Source organism: Musca autumnalis, unplaced genomic scaffold, assembly GCF_047663935.1.
Source record: "Musca autumnalis isolate F117 unplaced genomic scaffold, ASM4766393v1 scaffold_1, whole genome shotgun sequence".
In the NCBI taxonomy this organism is placed as follows: Eukaryota; Metazoa; Arthropoda; class Insecta; order Diptera; family Muscidae; genus Musca; species Musca autumnalis.
The window spans coordinates 176,341,005-176,362,564 of NW_027411644.1; the positions used below are offsets into that span (position 1 = coordinate 176,341,005).

At 37.1% G+C, this 21,560-nt stretch overlaps 3 protein-coding genes across 4 annotated transcripts in view; 1 reads left to right on the plus strand and 2 right to left on the minus strand.

Moving 5' to 3' along the window:
- LOC141388782 (uncharacterized) overlaps nt 1-21,560 on the plus strand; it is a 186,141-nt gene that overhangs the window by 41,059 nt on the left and 123,522 nt on the right. The gene's annotated exons all lie outside the window — the stretch shown is intronic.
- Nucleotides 2,338-2,849, minus strand: LOC141390967 (insulin-like peptide 3). The gene is made up of 2 exons (XM_073963889.1): nt 2,632-2,849; nt 2,338-2,556 (listed from the first exon to the last, which is right to left on the minus strand). The coding sequence occupies exons 1-2, from the start codon at nt 2,789-2,791 to the stop codon at nt 2,357-2,359; spliced, it is 360 nt and encodes a 119-aa protein (XP_073819990.1). The 5' UTR covers nt 2,792-2,849; the 3' UTR covers nt 2,338-2,356.
- HtrA2 (HTRA2-related serine protease) lies at nt 19,355-21,531 on the minus strand. Of its 2 annotated transcripts, XM_073959100.1 has the most exons (3): nt 21,286-21,531; nt 19,753-20,862; nt 19,355-19,676 (listed from the first exon to the last, which is right to left on the minus strand). In XM_073959100.1, the coding sequence occupies exons 2-3, from the start codon at nt 20,826-20,828 to the stop codon at nt 19,511-19,513; spliced, it is 1,242 nt and encodes a 413-aa protein (XP_073815201.1). In that variant the 5' UTR covers nt 20,829-20,862; nt 21,286-21,531; the 3' UTR covers nt 19,355-19,510. The 2 variants fall into 2 exon arrangements, with proteins under 2 accessions (XP_073815201.1, XP_073815200.1); XM_073959099.1 differs by lacking the exon at nt 21,286-21,531 and having other exon boundaries at nt 19,753-21,238.

Consider the following 21,560-nt stretch of genomic DNA (forward strand, 5'->3'; position numbering starts at 1 on the left):
AAACCGGTGTCCAATGAACTAGATTGTGAACTAGGTCGTTCGATTGCCCAACTTTACCCCATATAGCCCCCATAGAATGTTACCTCCCGATTTTCTTATTTTGAGGGTTGGGGCCCCAATACCCCACCGAAATGGCTGAAATTTGGTATCTAGTCTTCGAAATTTGTTGGTATAGGTCCACGTCTCCATATAGACACATAGAACGGTACCTCCGATTTTCGGTATTTTGAAGGTGGTGGTCTCAATATCTCCCCGAAATGGCTGAAAATTGGTGTTTAGTCTTCGTTGGGGTTATTAAACTTTCCACAGGTTGACGAGCTGTCCCCTTCGGATTAGCGCTAGTTTTCATCGAGGGGCCGGAATTGTTCGCCGCCACTGGTCACGTGGATGTCAGTTTTACAGACTTCCGCAAAACAGCAGCTCCAGAACACTTCCCGCTCCTATTTTCCCCAGCAGCTTTAGCAGCACTCACAGACGAGGCCGTCGCACTAGCTGGTGCCTTGTGCGGCAACCCCGCCCGTACGTACTCCTTAAGCTTCTCCGACTTCGGGGATGGTGTCGGTGGGACCGGTGAAGTCCGGTTGTCTTTCCCTGCCGCAGGAACCTTAGGTGTCCGCAGGGGGTTCGGACGGGCCGGGACTACCGGATTTCCAGATTTGGCTGGCTCCGGAGAAGTCAAACCAGTCATTGGGCTGGTGCCTACCTCCGGGTCAGGCCGGTCGATTGGAAGCGGAAGCTTCTCAATGTGAGGGTATTTCCTTTCAATATCCTTCAAAAAGCGAAGCTTCGGCCTTATCTCTCGGAATTCCGCCTGAGAGACCTCTCCTGGAGACTTGTCTACAAATCTAGAGCAGTAGTTTACAACTCTTTTGTAGCCATGCTTGTCTTTTCTTTCCCGGGCCTTACTACTCTTGATGGAGGGGGAAGTCAGAGAATTTTCAGTCTCATCACCAATGGCCTCTTACACCAAGGCTTCCTGCCTGGGAAGAACTGGTCTGTCGGTAGCGACCGACATGTCATCCCCTGGGGGAGTTACTCCCTTCTCGTCCGGGTTATCACTCCCCGAAACAACCGACATATCTCTGTTTATCTGAGATGGGATGGCCGTAGTGTCCATCTTGTCATCAGAAAGGGGGATATCCTCCCAGTTGCTTATGGTAGAACTTTCCCGACTCAGATACAGGGACGCACTTTCCCTCATTAGATCGAGCGATTCCCTGCTCTGCGAATTAATTGAGTCGCTGACTCTGTCCATAGAACGGTACCTCCCGATTTTCGGTATTTTGAAGCTTGTGTCCTTCATATTCCACCTAAATGACGTACATTTGGTAGTTAGTCTTCGTTGGGGGTATACACCTTTCCACATTAAATTTGTCGGTATAGGCCCACGCCTTCATATCGCCCCATATAACAGCACCTCCCGATTTTCTGTATTTTGAAGGTTATGGCCTCAATATCCCATCGAAATGGCAGAAATTTGGTACTTAGTCTTCGTTGGGAGTACGAAGCTTTCCATCTGAAATTTCCACCAAGCCCACTGTGCTGTTTTCTATTGGATAGCTGATAAAACAAAAAATAGAAAAAAATAAAAAGATTTCTCTGAAACCGTCAAAAAATCTGAAAATATACTGAAATGTTTTGCTGATGAGCAGCATCAACACAGCAATAAATAAACGAAATCAAAAACCACTTTATGAAAAAGTACCCGATTTCACTCAGAAATTCCCATATTTTTTTATAAAGGAAAAAATTTTTCTTAATTTCAAAAATAGTAGACACCTGATGCAATTAAATAAACCTTGAGTGGTGTCTTGTAGGTTCTGGAACAAAGTAAATATGTACGTTTTTTTAATTCTTGTGGGATGTCATATACCTCAAATACCCAGACTAGTAAGATATAATATAACACTGTGCAACATTTTTAAGGTGATCTTGTGCAAACAATTCGAACTGAGGATTTTTTGAAAGTACAGACCCAAACGACCAATATTTTATTCTTGTTCTTATCTACAAATTTGCTTCAGAGGTCAGAAGAAGATTCGCATTGGTTTCAGAGATATAGCCCTGAATTTCTTTCAAAACTCAATATTTAACCAGGTTTAGATGCGGTCATAAAATACGAACTGGATCTGACAGGACAAAACCCTACTAGGGTTTTTGTAGTCTAAATATGTACTATCAAAAAATGTACACTAGAAGTTGTTTGCATTTTCAGTGTTGCATAGTGTAATTGGACCCTACCAACATTGAAATTAAATTATATTTTTTGTTTCTTCATACATTAATATATTTTATTTAACATTGAAAATTTACATTTACTTCTTTCTAAAATTAATATTACAGATCAATGACCGATTTAAATACAATAACTCAGCAATTCATTCATTGAACATCCCTTGCGGCAACATTCATCATAAATACCATTTGTATATCGTAACCTGCGAGTTTTGGCCATGGCATTGTTACGATCACCGTAAAATATTTCATTCAATAGAGAGTCAGATTTAAAGGGACTCTCATCACCGATTTCATTGAAAATATCCAAATCGTTGGTCACTAAAAAGAAGGCATATTTTACATTTACAGCACGCTCATCTTATTTGAATTATCTACTTTTATTTTAATACTTACATTCCTTTTTAGTCGACTTTTTACTAACGTGCATTCCATTGAAACCCTCTTCACACAAAACGGTAAGAATTTGATGTAGATTTGAACCACAAAAACGTGTTGCGGCCGAGTTTATCTCATAGAGAGCAGCCAAAAATACAATAACACCCAAGAGTTTCATTTTGAGTTGATTTCTTTTATTGAATTAAGGGAAAACTGTTGGGTGTGGTAATTGTTGTACCCGCAACGTCCGTGTTGGATGTGTCTCAACAAATGAAAGTTTGGGATTATTTATACTTGAAAATCGGTTTATTACGATTATGTGGTTTGCATGTATGTACTTACATATGTATGTGTTCTATTTACAATACTATTTATCTAATCTAGGATAACATTAATTATATGCAAATTTATGACAACGCCGCCAGGTGACATATGTATATTAACACACAAACACCCACTAAAAATTATGTAGGTCTTACTTGAGATGTTCTCATTGGTAACTAAGAAAATGGCTTCTATGCATAGAAAACCCAAAAAAACTCTTTATTAACATGCACATTCATAAGTTCTGTACATATATCCTTTTAAGAGTATTTCAAGGAAATTGTCATCTAAATGATGTCACATAAGACTATTCATCCCCCATTCATTTCCTAGTTTGTTTGATAAAAAAATATTATTATTCTTATAACAAGGACACATAAAAACCTATTTTTAACAAATTATAATTTAAAATGTCGAAATTATTGTTACAAACTAACCTTGTTTTATATTCATCGATTTCTAAGAATTACATTGGGGAAATGTGGGATATTATTTGTTAGTGTATTCCATGAAGAACATAAGCTATTAGCATCAAATCTACATCTTATTCTATCTGATAAAATATATGTACAGTAGGGATATAACCAAAAAAATACCACGCCAGTACCATATGCCGAATATTGTCCTGATAACGAAAACGCTTGTTTTAGTTCGATTCGGTGAAAAAAGTTTCCGCACCGACTGGGATTTTGATATTTTTTTTTCTATTAAAAAAATTGAATTTGCTTTGTTTAAACAAACATTGTTCCACAACAACCCATACGGGACAAGGGAGACTTCTCTCATATCAATGAGTGCACCCCGATTCATATTTAGCTCAATGATATGGGACCTACTGTTTATCGCCGAGTCCGAACGGCGTGTCTTAAGACACCACTTGTGGAGAAGTTTTTCAAGGCTGAAATACTCAGGAAATGTCGCCAACATTACTGAGGGGTATTTTGCCACCGTTGAAAAATGTTTGATGTTGCTTGGCCGAGGAATCAAACCCCCGACCTTCTGTGTGCAAGGCGGGCGTGCATACCATTGCACCACGGTGGCACGGTGTTTAAATACCCAGCAAAATTTTATGGAAGTGGTTCCATGAGATGTAATGATTTCACTGGATCTTTTGCATTGATTCAAATGAAGTCGTGAAAGATCCGATCTTTTCATCAGCATTTGAACCAATTCAAAGGAAGTCGTGATAGATCCGATCTTTTCCTTAGCATTTGAACCCATTCCATCGATCCAATAGAGATGAATTTTGTGTTTTTATTTTTACACATGTATATGTTCTTTTATTTATCTAAATATGTACGTTTAAAGCAATGTAAGATTTATTATGCTAGGAAGTCCCAATCATTGAGCTAAAAGTAGAGTCGGACTGCACTCTTTGGTATTAGTCGTGTTCCTTTACGTGCCTGAGGTTACCAGTTTTTACCCGCAAAGTGTTTCCTTACTTTTAAAAGCATACAATTTATATGAGAGCAGTTCACCACTTTTACCATTTTTGCAACAATTACCATTTTTAAAAGTAAAGGAATATACCAATTATAAAAGTTTCCTTGCCTGCTCTAGAGAACCCTGCTCAACGAGTCGATTTGTAGATCCCTACAAAACAACAAACATTTCCAAAACGTTGTGAAATAAAATTCACGAAATAGTAATCTGCAGTTGGAGTCAATGTCGTTCCCGAAGTCTGGAAAATAGGCCAGCTACTGAAGCCCGAAAAGGATGCCAGCAAAGGTGAATCTTACAAACCGATTTCGCTTTTGCCGCCCGTAGCAAGGACCCTTGTGGCTATAGTTCTTCCAGCATCAGAAATAACTTTCCAGTTGCCGATCAATAGCATAGGATCCGTAAGCAGCATAACAACTGCGCTGAAGGCCATCTCGATCTCCATATTAGCCGAGGACTCACTCAGAGCAAGCCGTGCGATAGAACAGTGATAGTGACACTTGATTTAGCAAAGTCCTTTGATATTGTCAAGCACCCTCGTTTTCTCATGTCATCGAGCAGACTACGCACCGTCCAAGTTTGAAACGTTGGATAATAAATTTTAAGTGTGAACGATAGTAGTACGTAGAATTTAGGATCAAGAAGTCCAAGACCCGTAGACCTCTTCTGAATTCCAAACGCTGCAGACGGCATTGAGATCGTAACGTATGCGAATGATTGTAAAAGACTAAACTCACATTTGTGAAAGACTAAACTCATTTTTGTCTGATGTTACCATTTTTTCCACGCGAGGAATATGCAAATACCAGCCAATAAATCTACGGCCACTCTGTTCACTACCTGGGCGGCAGAGTTTAGAACAATAGAGTTGAATGTCATGGTCGATGATAGCAAAATTCAGAACACAGACCCAGGCAGCCAGGGGGTCTTCATAATCTAGAAGGAGAAGTCTAACGTTACAAGAGAGAACCTCTAGATCTACAAGCCTTTCAACCAGGTTTAAGTAGCATTCACACGAATGCAGTCGCAGATGCAGTAAACAGTTATCGTGTGAATGCGGTCCTTGGAGAACATCCACCATCTATCACAGCTGAGAAGCGCCAGCTGTCAGGACAAACCAGAGTAGTTTTGGGTCAATACGCTCGGGATGGTGCAGCCGTCAAAATTCCTATAGGGCAAGTACCCAGCATACAGCACAGGCCCCCACGACACACTGCTCCTTTTCAATTGCCCTACCAATCCTGGTAAGAAACTTAAGTTTGCAGCTTTGTGGTTACAAACCATATAAATAGCGAAATAGCCACATTCTTACGACTGATAGACCCAGAGTCCGATTAAGCAGAAAAATGAGAATACAAACATATTAGCTACTGTTACAACAACGAGAGCAAACTGCAATTATAGATGTAAACTTTACGATGATAAATAAATTGCAGTTATTTCATAAATTCCTTTGAATTAATAAAATAAAATAAAAAATAATTTAAAAAAATTAAGTTTCAGTGTTTTATTTAGAAATGCACTTAAAACTAAAAAATAATTACTCGCTTAGCCTCAATAAATATATTTTTCTCATGATAGAATCTCTCAAATAAAACGCTTGCATTTAAATTATGAATGGTGGCAAAATTAAACGGCAAGCGTTTTATTTGAGAGATTCTATCATGAGAAAAATATATTTATTGAGGCTAAGCGACTAATTATTTTTTAGTTTTAAGTGCATTTCTAAATAAAACACTGAAACTTAATTTTTTTAAATTATTTTTTATTTTGAACTTTTTAGTAAATAACTTTTTTTGACCACTGAGTACCCCAAATGCCGAATTACAGTCCATTTGAGCAGAAAATGTAGATTAAAATGCTTGAAATTGGGTGGTACCGTTATATGGAGGCTATATTAAACCTTGACCTACGTCCACAATTTTTAGTGGGGAAGTTCCTGGACTATTGAGAACTCCAAATGCCAAGTTACAGCAAATTCGGGCTAAAAATGAAGACAAAATCCTCAAAATACCAGAATTCGGGTGGTACCGTTATATGGGAGCTATAGGAAAAAATGGACCCATATTGGTTTTGGTTTCATATTCATGTATTGTCATCTAAATCTGAAAAATGTGCAAAGTTTTAGTTCGATTGGTCAACTGCAACCGTGCTAAAAATCAGTTACCAGATTTTAAAAGGGGGTTAATTTAGACACAGTAAAAACACTGTAAGAATGGACCAATATTAGTTTTGATTCCATATTCATGTATTGTCATCCAAATCTAAAAAGTGTGCAAAGTTTAAGTACGATTGGTCAACTGCGTGAAAAATGAGTTACCAGATTTGAAAAGCAAAATACCGAAAATCGGGTGTTACCGTTATATGGGGCCTATAGGAAACAATGGACCCATATTGGTTTTGGTTTCATATTCATGTATTGTCATCTAAATCTGAAAAGTGTGCAAAGTTTTAGTTCGATTGGTCAACTGCAACCGTGTTAAAAATCAGTTACCAGATTTGAAAAGTGGGTCAAGTTAGACACCGTAAAAACACTGTAAGAATGGACCAATATTAGTTTTGATTCCATATTCAAGTATTATCGTCGAAATCTAAAAAGTGTGCAAACTTTAAGTTCGATTGGTCAACTGCAACTATGTGAAAAATGAGTTACCAGATTTGAAAAGCAAATTAGATAAAACACTGTAAAACAGTGTAAAAATGGACCAATGTTGGTTTTGATTTTATATTCATGTATTGTCATTCACATCTGAAAAGTTTGCAAAGTTTTAGTTCGATTGGTAAACTGCAACTGTGTTAAAAATGAGTTACCAGATTTGAACTAAACACACACCAAGGCAAGTTAAATAAAACACTGTAATAAAAACATGAAAATCATATTTTAATACAACATTTTCCATTTTCCGAACAAGACGTGAAAATTACATGCCAAAGGTTTGGTGAAAATGACATGCCAAAGATTAGTGAAAATGCTATTCTTGGGAATTGGTTAAGATGGCATGCCAAAGGATTGGTATAGATGCCATGCCAAAGAATTGTTGAAGATACCATTCCATCGAGTTTGTAAATATGACATGCTTAGGATCTGAAAATGAATTGCATCTTTTGGGGGTCACGCTCTTGTAAAAAGAATGAGTGAAGATGATGAAAAAATGACATTCCATTTCCCTTGCACCCATTCTTGAATAGCATCTTTGGCATTGAACATTCTGCTGGGTAAATATTTATAGAAAACAAATACTATTCTCAAAGGCAAAGTGATTAAAAACAGTCTGTAACTTTCGCTAATTCATTGCAAATGACCACATATTCTCTTGGTACAATAACTGCAAACATAAAATTCGCGAGTTTATGTGTGATATTGATTGTAAATTAGATTAAAACTATAAATAAGTTATTACAAAATGCGTATATGCCATTATGACAAATAAAATTAAAAAATGCCTAACTGAACTTCAATCCATTTGCGATTGAGAAAAAAATGACACCGTATTTCATAGTACCTTTTCATGCTCTACATGGCTGTGCGGTGGTATTTTTGATATTTGCAAAAATTGCAAAAAAGTTATAACCCTATCGACCAAAACTAAAGCACCACCGAACTACATTTTTTAAAGGTATTTTTTTTTTTAATTTGTAATTTTTTTGGATTTTTCTTTTTTATTTATATCTTTATGACTGTAAAACACAAACATAAGGAATTCAGAATGTAATAAACAAAAGTTAAAATTCAAAAACCATTTCAGGTCGCAAATATAAGCCGACAAAACTAAAACCGCAAGTCCCTACAAAATGAGACTAAAGAAAATGTTGCAGCTATGAAAATTCTCTACAAGATTGATTTTTATGATATCTTCATAGTTTTTACCGTTATTGAGATATAGAAGTTGAAATTAGGAAAATAGATTGACTGTATCGCCTCCTTATAAAACAATGTCATGACTGCAATTTCCCAACTTAAACTTATATATCTCAAAAACGGTACAACCTAGGAAAAAATTTCCAAAGCCAATCTTGTAGCGAATTTTTTACAACAACAACATGTTCTTTAGTCCCATTTCGAAAGGATTTGCAGTTTTCAAGCTAAATACTGAAGACCTACGAAAAAAATCTGAAAGTTAGATCTGAAACTCTATATCTCAAAAATGGTAAAACCTAGGAAAATATCAATCAGCCAATCTTGTACCGAATTTTCTCTGCTACAACATTTACTTTAGTTCCATTTCAATAGGACTTGTGGTTTTCAAGCTAAATAGTGAAAACCTAAAAAAACCCTAAAAATGTGAACTTTTATCGCGATTTATTAAAAAATCCATCCAGCTATTTTTTCTTGTTTTTGGATTTTTCTCATCTATAAACATAGCTGTTTCAAAATCCGTAAAAACTTCCCTGGTGTAAGCGGTTTTCATTTAATGTTAGTTAAGGTGCACTGTGTATAACATTGATTTATAAGGAGGCGATACAGTCATTCCACTGTCCTAATTTGAACTTTTATACCTCAATAACGGTAAACACTACGAAGATATCATAAAAGTCAATCTTGTAGAGAATTTTCATAGCTACAACATTTTTTAGGACCATTTCAATAGGACTTGCAGTTTCCAAGCAAAATCGTGAAAACCTAAAAACCCCTTAAAAATGTCAACTTGAATCGCGATTTATTTAAAAAGCGCCCCGGCGATTTTTTAAGTTTTTTGATATTTCTCATCTATGAACATTGTAGTTTCGGAATCCACAAAAACTTCCCAGGTGTAAGCACCTTCCATTTAAGTTTGATTCAAGAGCACCGTGATACCGCTATAAGGGGACTATACCATATTGTTCATATTCATCCAAAAATTATGCTACAGCATCTTCTGGTCAAATACAAAATGGATTATATTTAAAAATTAGCAAAAGAACGATTCACAAAGAGCGGTAGAAGGCGGCTTATTCAGTCGACGACCAGCAAAAAACCTTTCATATCGACAAAAAAATGAAAAAGCCAGACTGGAGTTCGCCACGATCAATCTGAACTGTAGTGTCCAAAACTGGAGGAGTGTGCTGTTTTCTGATGAATCTAAGTTTAGTTTAAAGGATTCAGATAGCATAAGGCGTGGACCAAATGGTCAACGGTTTAATCTTAAATACATATATGTAAAAAATTGAATTCGGAACATAATGGTCTGGAATTTTTTCTCGGGTCAAGGGATTAAACCGAATCATAAAATTAATGGAATTATGGATCGTTTCAAGTGTCGAAACTATTAAAAGGCACGATGTTGCCTTATGCTACTTAGATGGACATTCCAGGAAGATAAAGAACCTAAATATGTATCGGAAGTGGTTAAGGAGTTATTCCAAAAACAATTCGACAGAAGTTCTCTATTGGCTTGCCCAATCCCCTGATTTTAGCTCTCGATTGGGAATTTTGGGATATCGTTAACTCAAAAATCAATTTCAACTTGGGGGTGTTTTAGTTTTGTCCACTTATATTTGCGACCTAAAATGATTTTTTAAATTTTAAAGAAAAATACAAACAAAAACAAGTAAGAGAGGGTTATAGTCGGACAGGGCTGCCATGTGATACCCTACTCCACTACACCTGGGCACTATTTTCCAAGAAATTTCTTTTATATGATTGCGACATATTTTAGCCGTCCGGTCATACATACATAAGTTTATATATATGGTTACATTCCAGAGATATAGAACATACATACGCCGTGATTACAGGAAACGTATTCAAATACTTTCAGAAAAGCGAAAACCGCCACAGTCTTAAATATGTTTGAAAAAATCTCCCGATTTCCAAAACAAATATTTTATAATTCCGTTTACATTCTAACTTCTACTCTAAAATTTATAAAAATGTTTATAACGATAAATTTTAAAATTAAGCAAAGAGATAATTTCATTGAGAGTTATGTCCGCGATTTTTTTGGGTGTTATGTCCGCTTTGCTTCACGGACATAACTCCTAACGAATTTTGGGAGTTATGTCCGCAAACCGCAGCGGACGTAACGCCCAAAATCATTTTGGGAGTTTCGCGCTGATCGGACTATGATTGCAACCTAAGAGCAGATACAAATTCGGATAAAAAAATTGTTTTTGGGCCATTTCACCCCCTAAATACTTCACGGTCATCACCAATAACAATAGCGATCTATTCTGATGTGAAACCGGACGGACACACGGACGGACGGACACACATCGCTATATCGTTTTATCTCTTCGGGATATGAAAACTGGTATATAACATTAGGGGTCTACGACGAATATTTCGCGGTGTTACATGAATTTTTAACAAAACTTATAATACCCTTCCCACATTGTGGAGCAGGGTAAAATTACAACTTGGTTTTCTTAAAAAAAATCATTTTAAAACAAGTGAGCCAAGGGTATAGTCGGTTCGGGGCCTACTATGTGATACCCTACACCACTACCCCTGTGCATAAACTTCTGACTGGTAAAATTAAAATATCAAAATTGGGATAACTTAGCGCCTTTGCTCTAAATGTCTTCAAATATACAGCTCAATTTTTTTGAAACGCATTTAAGTGCATCGTCAGCGCAACTCAAATAAAAAAATGGAAAAGTGGGATGTACGCCAACCATCAATAGGCTGCTTTCTCTGTGAAATCCCCATCAACCCCCAAAATTTTGTGAGGATCCGATCAAAATTCCGACCTGTAGTGTGATTGCACAAAACAATGGAAAGAGGGATGCATTACCGACTATTGCGATATTTCTGTTGTTTGACCACCTATGACAACCTACTTCACATCGTTGTAAAGGTGATATTTTCTACTTTCCTTGCCAGGTTTTGCTTTCGATATACCTCTTACAGAAGAGAGATATTCGCTTTGAAATAAAACGTTGGCCTTTTCTCCAAATAAGTTTTTCTTACATTCCGATCCCTGAATAATATCCGACCATTACCAAAATCAATAGGTTTTTTCCTCTGTGGGACCCCACTTTAACACCCAAAATTTCGTGACGATCCAATCAAATTACAAAAAAAAAATTAAAAAATGGAATGTATTACCGACTATAGCGATATCTCCGTTATTTGGCCAACCTTCGCCAACCTGCTTTACATCATTGTAAAGATGGGATTTTCTACTTTCATAGTCAGGCTTTGTTTTTGGAAAGTCCCCAACCAAAGCTGTGATATTCGTGATTATTATTAAAATCGCAAAAATGAAAAGTTAGGTTCTATTAGCGGCTATTGCGATATCTTCTTGTTTGACCACCTACGACAACTTACGTTACATCGTTCAGTCAAAATCAATAGGCTTCTTCCCCTCCGGGACCCTCATCAACACCCAAAATTTGGAGACGATCCGATCAAAATAGCGACCTGTAGCGTGATTACAACAAAAAAATGGAAAAATGGGATGTATTACCGACTATTGCGATATCTCCGTTATTTGGCCACCTACGCCAACCTTCTTTGCATCATTGTAAAGATGAGATTTTCTACTTTCATAGTCAGGCTTTGTTTTTGGAAAGCCCCAACCAAAGCTGTGATATTCGTGATTATTATTAAAATCGCAAAAATGAAAAGTTGGGTCCTATTAGCGGCTATTGCGATATCTTCTTGTTTGATCACCTACGACAACCTACGTTACATCGTTGCAAAGGTGATATTTTCTACTTTCTTTAGCAGGTTTTGCTTTTGATATACCCTATATAGAAGCGGAGATGTTCGCTTTCAAATAAAATGTTGACTTTTTCGCCAAATTAATTTTTTGCCCATTCCGACCCCTAAATATTATCCGACCATCACCAAAATCAATAGGCTTCTTCCCCTCCGGGACCTTCATCAACACCCAAAAAAACGATCGGATTAAAATTGCGACCTGTAGCGTGATTACAAGGTTTAGATGGAGAGACGGACGGACGGACACATAGCCAGATCGACTCAGCTCGTCGAGACATTCATGGTATATACATGTATGGGTCTACGACCATTATTTCGACGCGTTACAAACTTTTTGGGCAAAACCAACTTATAATACCCTCCCCACATAGTGGTGTAGGGTATAAAAAATGTGCTGAGGGGGTGCTTTAGTTTTGGCCGATACTGTATATATCTTAGTTCATTATAGACATTCCGGTTCCTTTGGAATGGTTCTTCTCCATATGGGGTTGTTCGTACTCTGCTTCGAATATCTTGGGATCTCCGGTTCCGTTTAGAACGGCTCTTCTACACATGTGTTTGTATCGTCCTCTGCTTCGAGAACCTTGAGGGTTCCAACATAGTATTTCGGGGTAAATGTCATCGCCGTTTTATATATGAGTTTATGTCTTTTTGTGAAACAGTTGAGAGAGATCTTCATTTGAACTATTGCACTGTGCTACACCAAAATAATGCAGAGGTTCTGATGTACCAATTCGGTTTTGTTGGTTGTTGTAACAGTATTTGAAATGTTTTTATATTCCATATTCTGCTTAATGCTATGGGTCTATCTCCAGTTCTAGGAATGTGGCTGTTTCGATGAGACGTAACCACAGATCTACTGATGTTAGATGAGTAGGTTTGGCAAGGCAGATCTTTTGCACGTTGTCATCGATCATTTCCCTATAGGAATTCAGACGGCTGCACCATCCGAAGCGTAGTTGAACCAAAACTACTCTGGTTTGTCGTGGCAGCTAAACTCCTCAGCTGTTATAGATGGGTCATGTTCTCCGAGGATCACATTCACACGATAATTGCTATGGAATCTGCTACTACATTCGTGTGAATGCTATTTAAACCTGCTTGATAGACTTATTGATCAAGCCCTAGATCCTCTCTCTTGTAACGATGGACCTATCTTTCTAGACCATGAAAGGCATTCCTGACATATTTGGATGGGGGGGGGTCCTATCTACTATATGGTGATTAGGATGACTCTCACGTTAACATCCGAGCAAGTACTGAAACGAAAGCATGCCATTGTGTTGCGGTACTAAAAGAATCTTTGTCTTCGTAGATGGTCCATCGAAGACTTGAGGACACCCTGTTGCAGTTCTTAGGGCGGCATTCTGATAGGTTTTGAATATTTGTCCATATCGTACCACACCGGCGCCGCATAGCTTAGCACAGACCGTGTTATATGTACTCAACAAGGTTTCTTTATCTGCACGCATGTGCTGCCGGCTAGGGTCTTGAAGAACTTATTCCTACATTTCAGATTGTTGCAGATAGCTGTGGCATGCGTGGACGATGTGAACATGCTTTCGAATGTGATCCCTAGAATCTTGGCGTAGTTGGTGGACGAAATTATGCTATTTTCGACCATGACATTCAACCCAATGGACTGGGGTTAACGCGGTAGCCATAGATTTAGTGCGAAATCGATCTGTACTATTCACCTTTGCCGGCATTCTTGACTGGCTTCAGTAGCGGGGCCACCCTGTCCATTTTCCAGACTTCGGAAACAATGAGCGTGGATAGCGACAGGTTGAGAACTATAGTGGGATACTCCACTCCCGGCACATCCAGCGGTTTCAGCATTACCATGGAGATTCCATCAGTACCCGACGCTTTGAATGATTTTGCGTTCCTGATGGTATTCGCAACATCATCAATTGTAAACTGTGGTGGTTCGTCCAAGAAGAAATCTGATGCGACGTAGCACTCTTCTTTTCGCCCTGTCCTTCCCGTGACTGAGGCCCTTCCGTCTTCTTTCCAGGGTTCGAGAGCAACATAACCATTACCCACAAATCACTTATACCGGCAACTATTCAAGTGATTTAACCTCTTGTCCCGTTTATGCTCACATTTGGTCTCACTTCGGGTATTCGACCAGCAGGTACACAGCGAGCGGCTGCAGTAGTGATGATGTCTCGGAACATTCTCTCTGCTACCCGAACATCAGAAGGGTTGGGCAGATCTCTTTCCATGATTGAGCTTTGTATGATTGAAGAAAGTGCGGCGTTCAGAGGTGATGGAATCGGGCGGTCTGCTAATGGAGACAATTATGGGGAGATGGTCTGATCCAGGACAAATGACAGTTTGCCAGGGAACGTCATTTGTCAGACCAGCTGACACGATGGTTATGTCTGGCGAACTATGACACTCTCCTCTAATTCTGGTAGGGGCGTCCTCATTGACCGTGCAAAAGGTAGAGCTATCAATTTTGTCTGCCATCATTATACCCCTCTGATCGTTTCCGAGTACCGAATGCCACAACTTATAACGAGTGTTTTTCTCTAGGGCTTGATGACCATTAAAGTTCCCCAAGGCTAGACGGTTATGGCCTTCCAAAACGGGCTAATATTGGGCCTAAAACCTAATGTACAGCTATTTATCGGCTGGATGTATACGTTGAACAACTCTACTTCGGCAGTTCCATACCTACCCCAACGCCCATCATTAGAGTCAGAGTCAAGCAAGATAGATCTTTATTCAACAGACTGCTGCAGTAGCGGTCTCCTTAAGATTCAAAATCATTCACAGCGGGCTATTGGTGGCTTCAATTTTAAACAAAGACAGCTTTCTTCTTTTAATATATAAAGTTCATATAACGTTGCATAATTTTAGGCATATATTTTTATAAACAAACACTTAGTTATATGTAAGAAAGGAAGTACATATGAAAATAACAATCACACAACTAATACCTACAATAAAAAAGGCTTATACAAACTCCCATGATCTGAAATTTAGTGTACTGATTAAAAATCGCTATAAAAAGAGAAATTTATAAAAAAGTACATATTATATGGAACCGATATAAATAATTTATGGTAATATAATTCATCAATATACGTTATGCCGACGACACCACATTACTTGCAAGCAGCCTCGCAGGATTACAAAAGCTAGTAGATGCTCTAGAACATTCTAGTACGTCATATGCCTTAAAGATTAATATAATGAAGACGAAGTATATGATTATAAGTAAAAGAAATATCGAATCCAACACTCCCTTATGCATTAATGGAACTCAAATAGAAAGAGTCTCCAAATTCAAATACCTCGGAGTGCAAATTAATGACCACTGGGACATATCAAAGGAAATAAAATGTCGAATTGAAATGGCAAGAAACTCTTTTTTTAAATATAGAAAAATACTAACGAGTCATGACATAACCATGGAAACTAAAAAACGGTTTGTTAAATGCTACATTTGGTCCGTTTTATTATACTCGGCAGAAACATGGACGCTAAAAGCAGCAGACGAAAGAAGACTGCACTCGTTTGAGGTTTGGATATACCGACGGATCTTAAAGATATCCTGGACAGATCACATCTCAAATAATGAAGTACTGAGACGAATGAATACCGAAAGTCAAATGATCAGATTGATAAAAGCGAGAAAAACTGCTTATTTGGGACACCTTATGAGAAATAGCAAATATAATCTCCTCCAAGCAATCATAAGAACCAAAATAGAAGGACGCCGACCAAGAGGGAGACGAGAAATAACATGGATCAAAAACATTCTGGAATGGACAGGACACCAAGATGAAATAATCCTTTTAAGCGCCGCCAGAAACAGAGAACTAGCTATTATTGAATGAAATTTTTAATTTTATAACATATAACCAAATAACTCTGTAATAATTAACATTGTATGATCGCTAATATCCGAATACGGATTTGCAAATAAAGAAGAAGATAATTCATCTGACAGGTCAAAATTCAGAATTACAAGTAAGTGTATTAGAAATAGGATCCATGTACCATTACGCCGGTTAAATCAAGCAGTTCAAATTTACTCAAATCTATTGAAAATCAAGTAAAAAAGTATGCCAACTTTGACGACAGAGATATACCATCAGTCTGTAAATGTACAAACAAAAAACAACAGGAGAGGTAAAACTATATGTGCTAAGAACAGATCCCTACTTTTAAAAATAAATAACATTTTCGTACGTAACAAAAGATGTTTTGGAAGTTTTCAGCCTACATTTGTAGTTGTTTTTGGGGGGGGGGTAGACATCATAAACAGCTGACCACCCAAATTATAGTTGTACCAAATATAGTACTATTGAGTATTTTTCGTACCCATGAGTACGAATTTTCAAAACTATTTTCATTTTGCACTCTAACAGCATCCTTAATTCCAAATTCCAGGATTCCAGCTCCATCCGTTCACCTAAATCCAAATTGTACCAAATTTAGTAACATATAGCACTTTTTGTACCCATAAGTATGAATTTTCAAAACTACTTCCATTTTATACTCCAACAGCAATCTTAATACCAAATTTCAAGATTCCCGCTCTATCCGTTCACCCAATTCCAAATTTAGTACCATTTAGTACTTTTTGTACCTATAAGTACGCATTTTCCAAACTACTTCCATTGTGCACTAAAACAGTAATCTTAATTCCAAATTTCATTATTCCAGCTCTATCCGTCCACCCAAATAATAGTTGTACCAAATTTAGTACCATTAAGTACTTTTCGTACCCATGAGTACAAATTTTCGAAACTACTTCCATTTCCACTCCAATAGTAATATTAACACCCTGTTTTTGTAACTATTTTTTGTTCGTTCGTCGATATTCGTAATAATTTGAGCATCCATAGCTCAGCCCCTAGATGACATACAGACCTAATTCTTTATAGGTATTTTCTATATATAAAGTAAAGAATTCCTCATTCAAAAATCAGCGTTCCAGAATTGTCCTAAGGTGAGTAAATATTTTTACAAAAACAGGGGGTAATTTAAAATTTCAGATTTCTAGCTTTATTCCTAAGTCCTAATTGAACCAAATTTAGTACCATTTAGTACTTTTCGCACACATATGCACACCTTTCCAGAACCACCTTCTTATATAACCTTGATTCTCACTCCAAATTTCAACCTTTAAGCTTTATCCGTTCACAAAATACGAATTGGTACCAAATTTAGTATATTTTAGTACTTTTGGTACACTTATATTTCGGATATCTAAAAATGCTTTGGTACATCTATCCTACACTCTATCAGTAATCCATATTCCCAATTTCAGGACTGTTCGCCAAATACAAATGGTACCATATTTAGTACCTTTTACTACTTTTCGTACCGTTCGGTTTCGAATTTCCAAAAACCCAGACTTATCTGATTCTAGCTCCAGCCGTTTAGCCTGGGCGTTGATTATCAGTCAATCAGTGAGTCATCATTACTCAACGCTTTTATAATTATATATTAGGGTCGGACCATTCCATACAACCTAAACCACCACAATACATTGAAATGGAACTTTGTTGTAAAAACAGATCAATTAATCCAATGTCGGGAGTTCATATAAACGGTGTCCAAAAAATAGAAGGAGTTGACGTAGGTGGATGCATTTTGGTACAAGTACTTATTGTTGGCTGACAATGTTGAAGGCAAAAAATTGGGAAGGTCCGTCAACGTTTAAGTATAGCCCCCATATAACGGTACCTCCCGATTTTCAGTATTCTGAAGGTTTTAGACACATTATGCAACAGAAATCTCCGGTATTTGGTATTTAGTCCTCGCCAGGACTGTGAAATATTCCTACAGAGAATTGTGAGTATTGGTCAAAATTTTGGCATAGACCCCATGGAACGGTACCACACGATTATCGGTATTCTGAAGGTTTTAGCCAAACTATCCACCCGTAATGACTGTTCATTCTTCTTATATTTTTGTGAGCTTATTGAATACATACAAATTATTTCTTTAAATAAGAAAATTTTCCTTAAGATTTTCGACCCATTAATGGTCAAAAACGGCTCATTTTTACTAAAAATCGGAATTTTGACTTTGACAGTTCACACTTTTTTTAAAAAACGGATATTTTTAAAATTCCCTCGTTTAAAGACAATATTATTAGGAATTAGACCACAAAAATATATGATAATCGACCCAACCGTTTTCGAGCTTTAGTGGACACCCCAAAACACTTGTATAAAAATGGAGGTAACCCCTTAATGAGGAGGTCACTGAAAAAGATAAATAACATGTTCGTGTGCAAATATGTGCAGCTGGCTCCTTTATACATTTGAAGTACTCACTTTTCACAAAATTGTTCCCACTCCACTAATTTTAAAATTTGGTTTAAAAACCGATGTACAGATTTGGCTAAACACCATATGATCATTACACTGTGCAACACAAAAAATAATTACGGGTAAAATCGGGCAGATTATGAAAGAGGACCGAAAAATAGAAGAAACGTGTATCGGGATTTTAAAAGTTTACGTCGGGAGGTAACCTAAATAGCAGTCCAATATTTCGCTTTGAGAACTGTTTTGAAAATATATATTTTGTGGTATATTTTCTTAGCGTATTTTGTAATATCAATTCGATCATATACTTAAATTTGACCTAAGGTTTTAGTCATGATGCCCACCTCGGGAATTATCTTCCAATGTAGGTCATGGGTTAAAGATTAGCCAGTATTAATATCAGCTGCCATCTAGTGCCAAACTTTAAATGGTAGGTCGTAGACTAAAACTGCTCTAGAATAGGGTTTTTATGGATATATTAGGTTATAATTCTGTTATCTGGCCACGTATATTAACATAATTGGCATCAATGGAAAGATCAAGAGATCGTGTTCCACATATGACACACTTGGGCGAAATTTGTCTTCCAGGAAAAACGCTAAAAGACCTATATTCAAAATTTTAACCAATTTTCAGACAAAAATGTTGGTGTAATTTAAACAGCTAAATTGGTTGGTTTTCATTTTGTTTTGGATATTGTTTCGTCTCCCCGTGGCTATTTTTGCATTATAAGATAATCGGTAAGTTTGTTCATGACATTTTGTATTAACAGCATAAAAAAACTCATACCGTATATCCCCTCCGGATGGGAAAGAGGTGAGAATGTTACGCTCATGGTTTCTTAAAACAATCTTCGCAGCAGCGCAAAGCTTAACCAGCGCATTTGTACTGGAAATATTTTTGGACACTTTCTTCATTCAGTGCCGCGAGTTAAAGAAGTCTACATACCACATATGTGTATCGGCTGGCATCTACGATATACACACATGTCACATTTTGTACAATATGATCCAAAGATATTAACCATTAGACATTTGGAGGTAGTTCGGATGTATGGCAGTCACATGAACAATTTATTATCTTTTAAGAAATAAATTAAGTCGCTAAAATAACATTGTTTCACAAAAATAAATATAACTTTTTCCAAAAAAGGCAGTAAATACGTATGTACATACAGCACTCTTTAGTCCTAAGGATCTTCCGGTGAAATGGAGACAGTCATACGCTTAAGTCCTCTAAAAATGGTTAGATCCAATGTTTTTGAATTGTCTGCCAAAACCTCGTAGACATCAGAGGAGGTTTTAATTTCTTTGCCATTAATGTGAGTTACAATATCTCCAGGATTTAAACCGCCACTGAAATCAAATATAGTAATTCATATACATACATAAATTTTCAATATGTATACCCAGAATTTTATTTAATACTCACATGTGGGCGGGTGATCCCAATATAACTTTCCATACTAGCACTCCATGTGTTAGGTTCGGCGGTACACTATCAGATCTTGATTTCAATTCACTTAGAATATCATAAGTCAGTGTGAGCATTGTAATACCCATGTAACGCTTGGCTGGATACGCTTGTTTACCACCTGCACCTTTTTTTCTACGTTCTGCCACTTTGGCCAGAAATAGTTTAACATAATCGATGGGTATTGCAAAACTAATACCAGCTGTTACTTTCATAGAATTAACGCCAATAGCTTCACCATCCAAATTCACCAATGGACCACCACTATTCCCGAAGGTAATTGCAGCATCTGTTTGTAAATAGTTGATATCACGATTTCCTAAACCCAATTCTTGGGAAGGTCTTTGTGTGGAACTAATTACACCGGCAGTAACAGTATTACTTAATGCCAATGGGCTCCCCAATGCTACAACCCATTCACCGGAACGTAAACTGGAACTCTCACCCAACTTCATAACCGGTAAATTCTTACAGTTAATGCGTATAATTGCTAAATCTGAAGTTTGGTCAACATCTTCAACAATGGCAGGAAATACACGTCCATCATGCAAACGAACTTGTACCATGGTGTGGGGCTTGTTGATAACAACATGTGCATTGGTAAGTATAGTGCCACCCGATTCAATAATAAAACCTGAACCATTTGAAGCTGTAACAGGCTTCCCCGTAAAGTAATCGAAATGTCTTGTGTCTTTTATTTCAATATATACCACCGATTCAGCACAAACATCCACAACGTCAGCTATGAAATTGAACTGTTTTCGCCGGCCACTTAAATTGGGTAATGTCTTTGCTTCCACTACAAATAAATTTGTTCTGTTCTTTATGTAGTCATATCCACCCAGAACGATGGCAGCAGTCAACAATGAAGTATTCCAGTGCCAGCGCTGTTCTCTTTTGTTGTTGTTGTTTTTGTTGGCATTTCTTGTAGAATATTCATGACTTTGAGTAGATAATACATTTTGTATAGCTTTGATTTGTATTCTTTTTGTAGTTAGGCGAAATCTATGTAAATATTGCAAAACCATTTCCATTTGTTGATGGGAACTTCCTTCCTGAGCTGCTTTCCTAGGATTTTATAAACAAAAAAATGAAACGACAACAGCTGACAACCTGCTTTTTTATTTAGAAGAAGGAAGAAGAGAAATGTGATAAGACCAGAACAGGATCGAAAATGACTCAAAGACGTATAGCAATAAAGACTAGAAGAAATGCATTTTCCAAAAACATATGCTAATAGTTCCACATTTTGGTTGCAGATGGCTCAAAGACAAGTATTGTATTGTATTGTATTGTTGTATTTATAGCTCTGTTCCTTTACGTGCAAGAATCTTCAAGTTTTACAACTTTTTACTCGAAAAGCGTTCCTTTACTTCAGACACCATACAATTCATATGGAAGCAGATTACAACTTTTGCTACTTTTGCCGGTTTTACCATTTTCAAAAGTAAAGGAACAGACCATATGTCTTTGGATGGCTACACAACTCACTGGTATTGATAACAGCAATGTCAATCGTTTTTGATTCCCATTTCTCGCGGCAGAAAACATTAACGTCGTGTTTTGTGGCTGAAATTTATTTCTTTTCTTTTTTTATTGTTCATTCAATGAAAAAATCAAAAGCGAATGCCGTCAAACTTGAGTTTTAATGTTCTTCTTGTCAATATTCCAATGAATAACAGTTTTCGTTTAACCTCTGTTGCTATGATATCGTAGCAACAGAGGTTAACTCCCTCTACAGTTAATTTTTCACAATTGACTTTTCC

What these genes read in the sequence shown, in the direction of transcription:
- LOC141390967 (XM_073963889.1), bottom strand. Translation starts at nt 2,791, where the DNA reads ATGAAACTCTTGGGTGTTATTGTATTTTTGGCTGCTCTCTATGAGATA. An exon ending in AAAGTCGACTAAAAAGGAAT is followed by an intron (nt 2,557 to 2,631) that starts GTAAGTATTAAA and finishes CCTTCTTTTTAG; the next exon opens with TGACCAACGATTTGGATATT.
- HtrA2 (XM_073959100.1), bottom strand. Translation starts at nt 20,828, where the DNA reads ATGGAAATGGTTTTGCAATATTTACATAGATTTCGCCTAACTACAAAA. An exon ending in TTGGGATCACCCGCCCACAT is followed by an intron (nt 19,677 to 19,752) that starts GTGAGTATTAAA and finishes ATTTGATTTCAG; the next exon opens with TGGCGGTTTAAATCCTGGAG.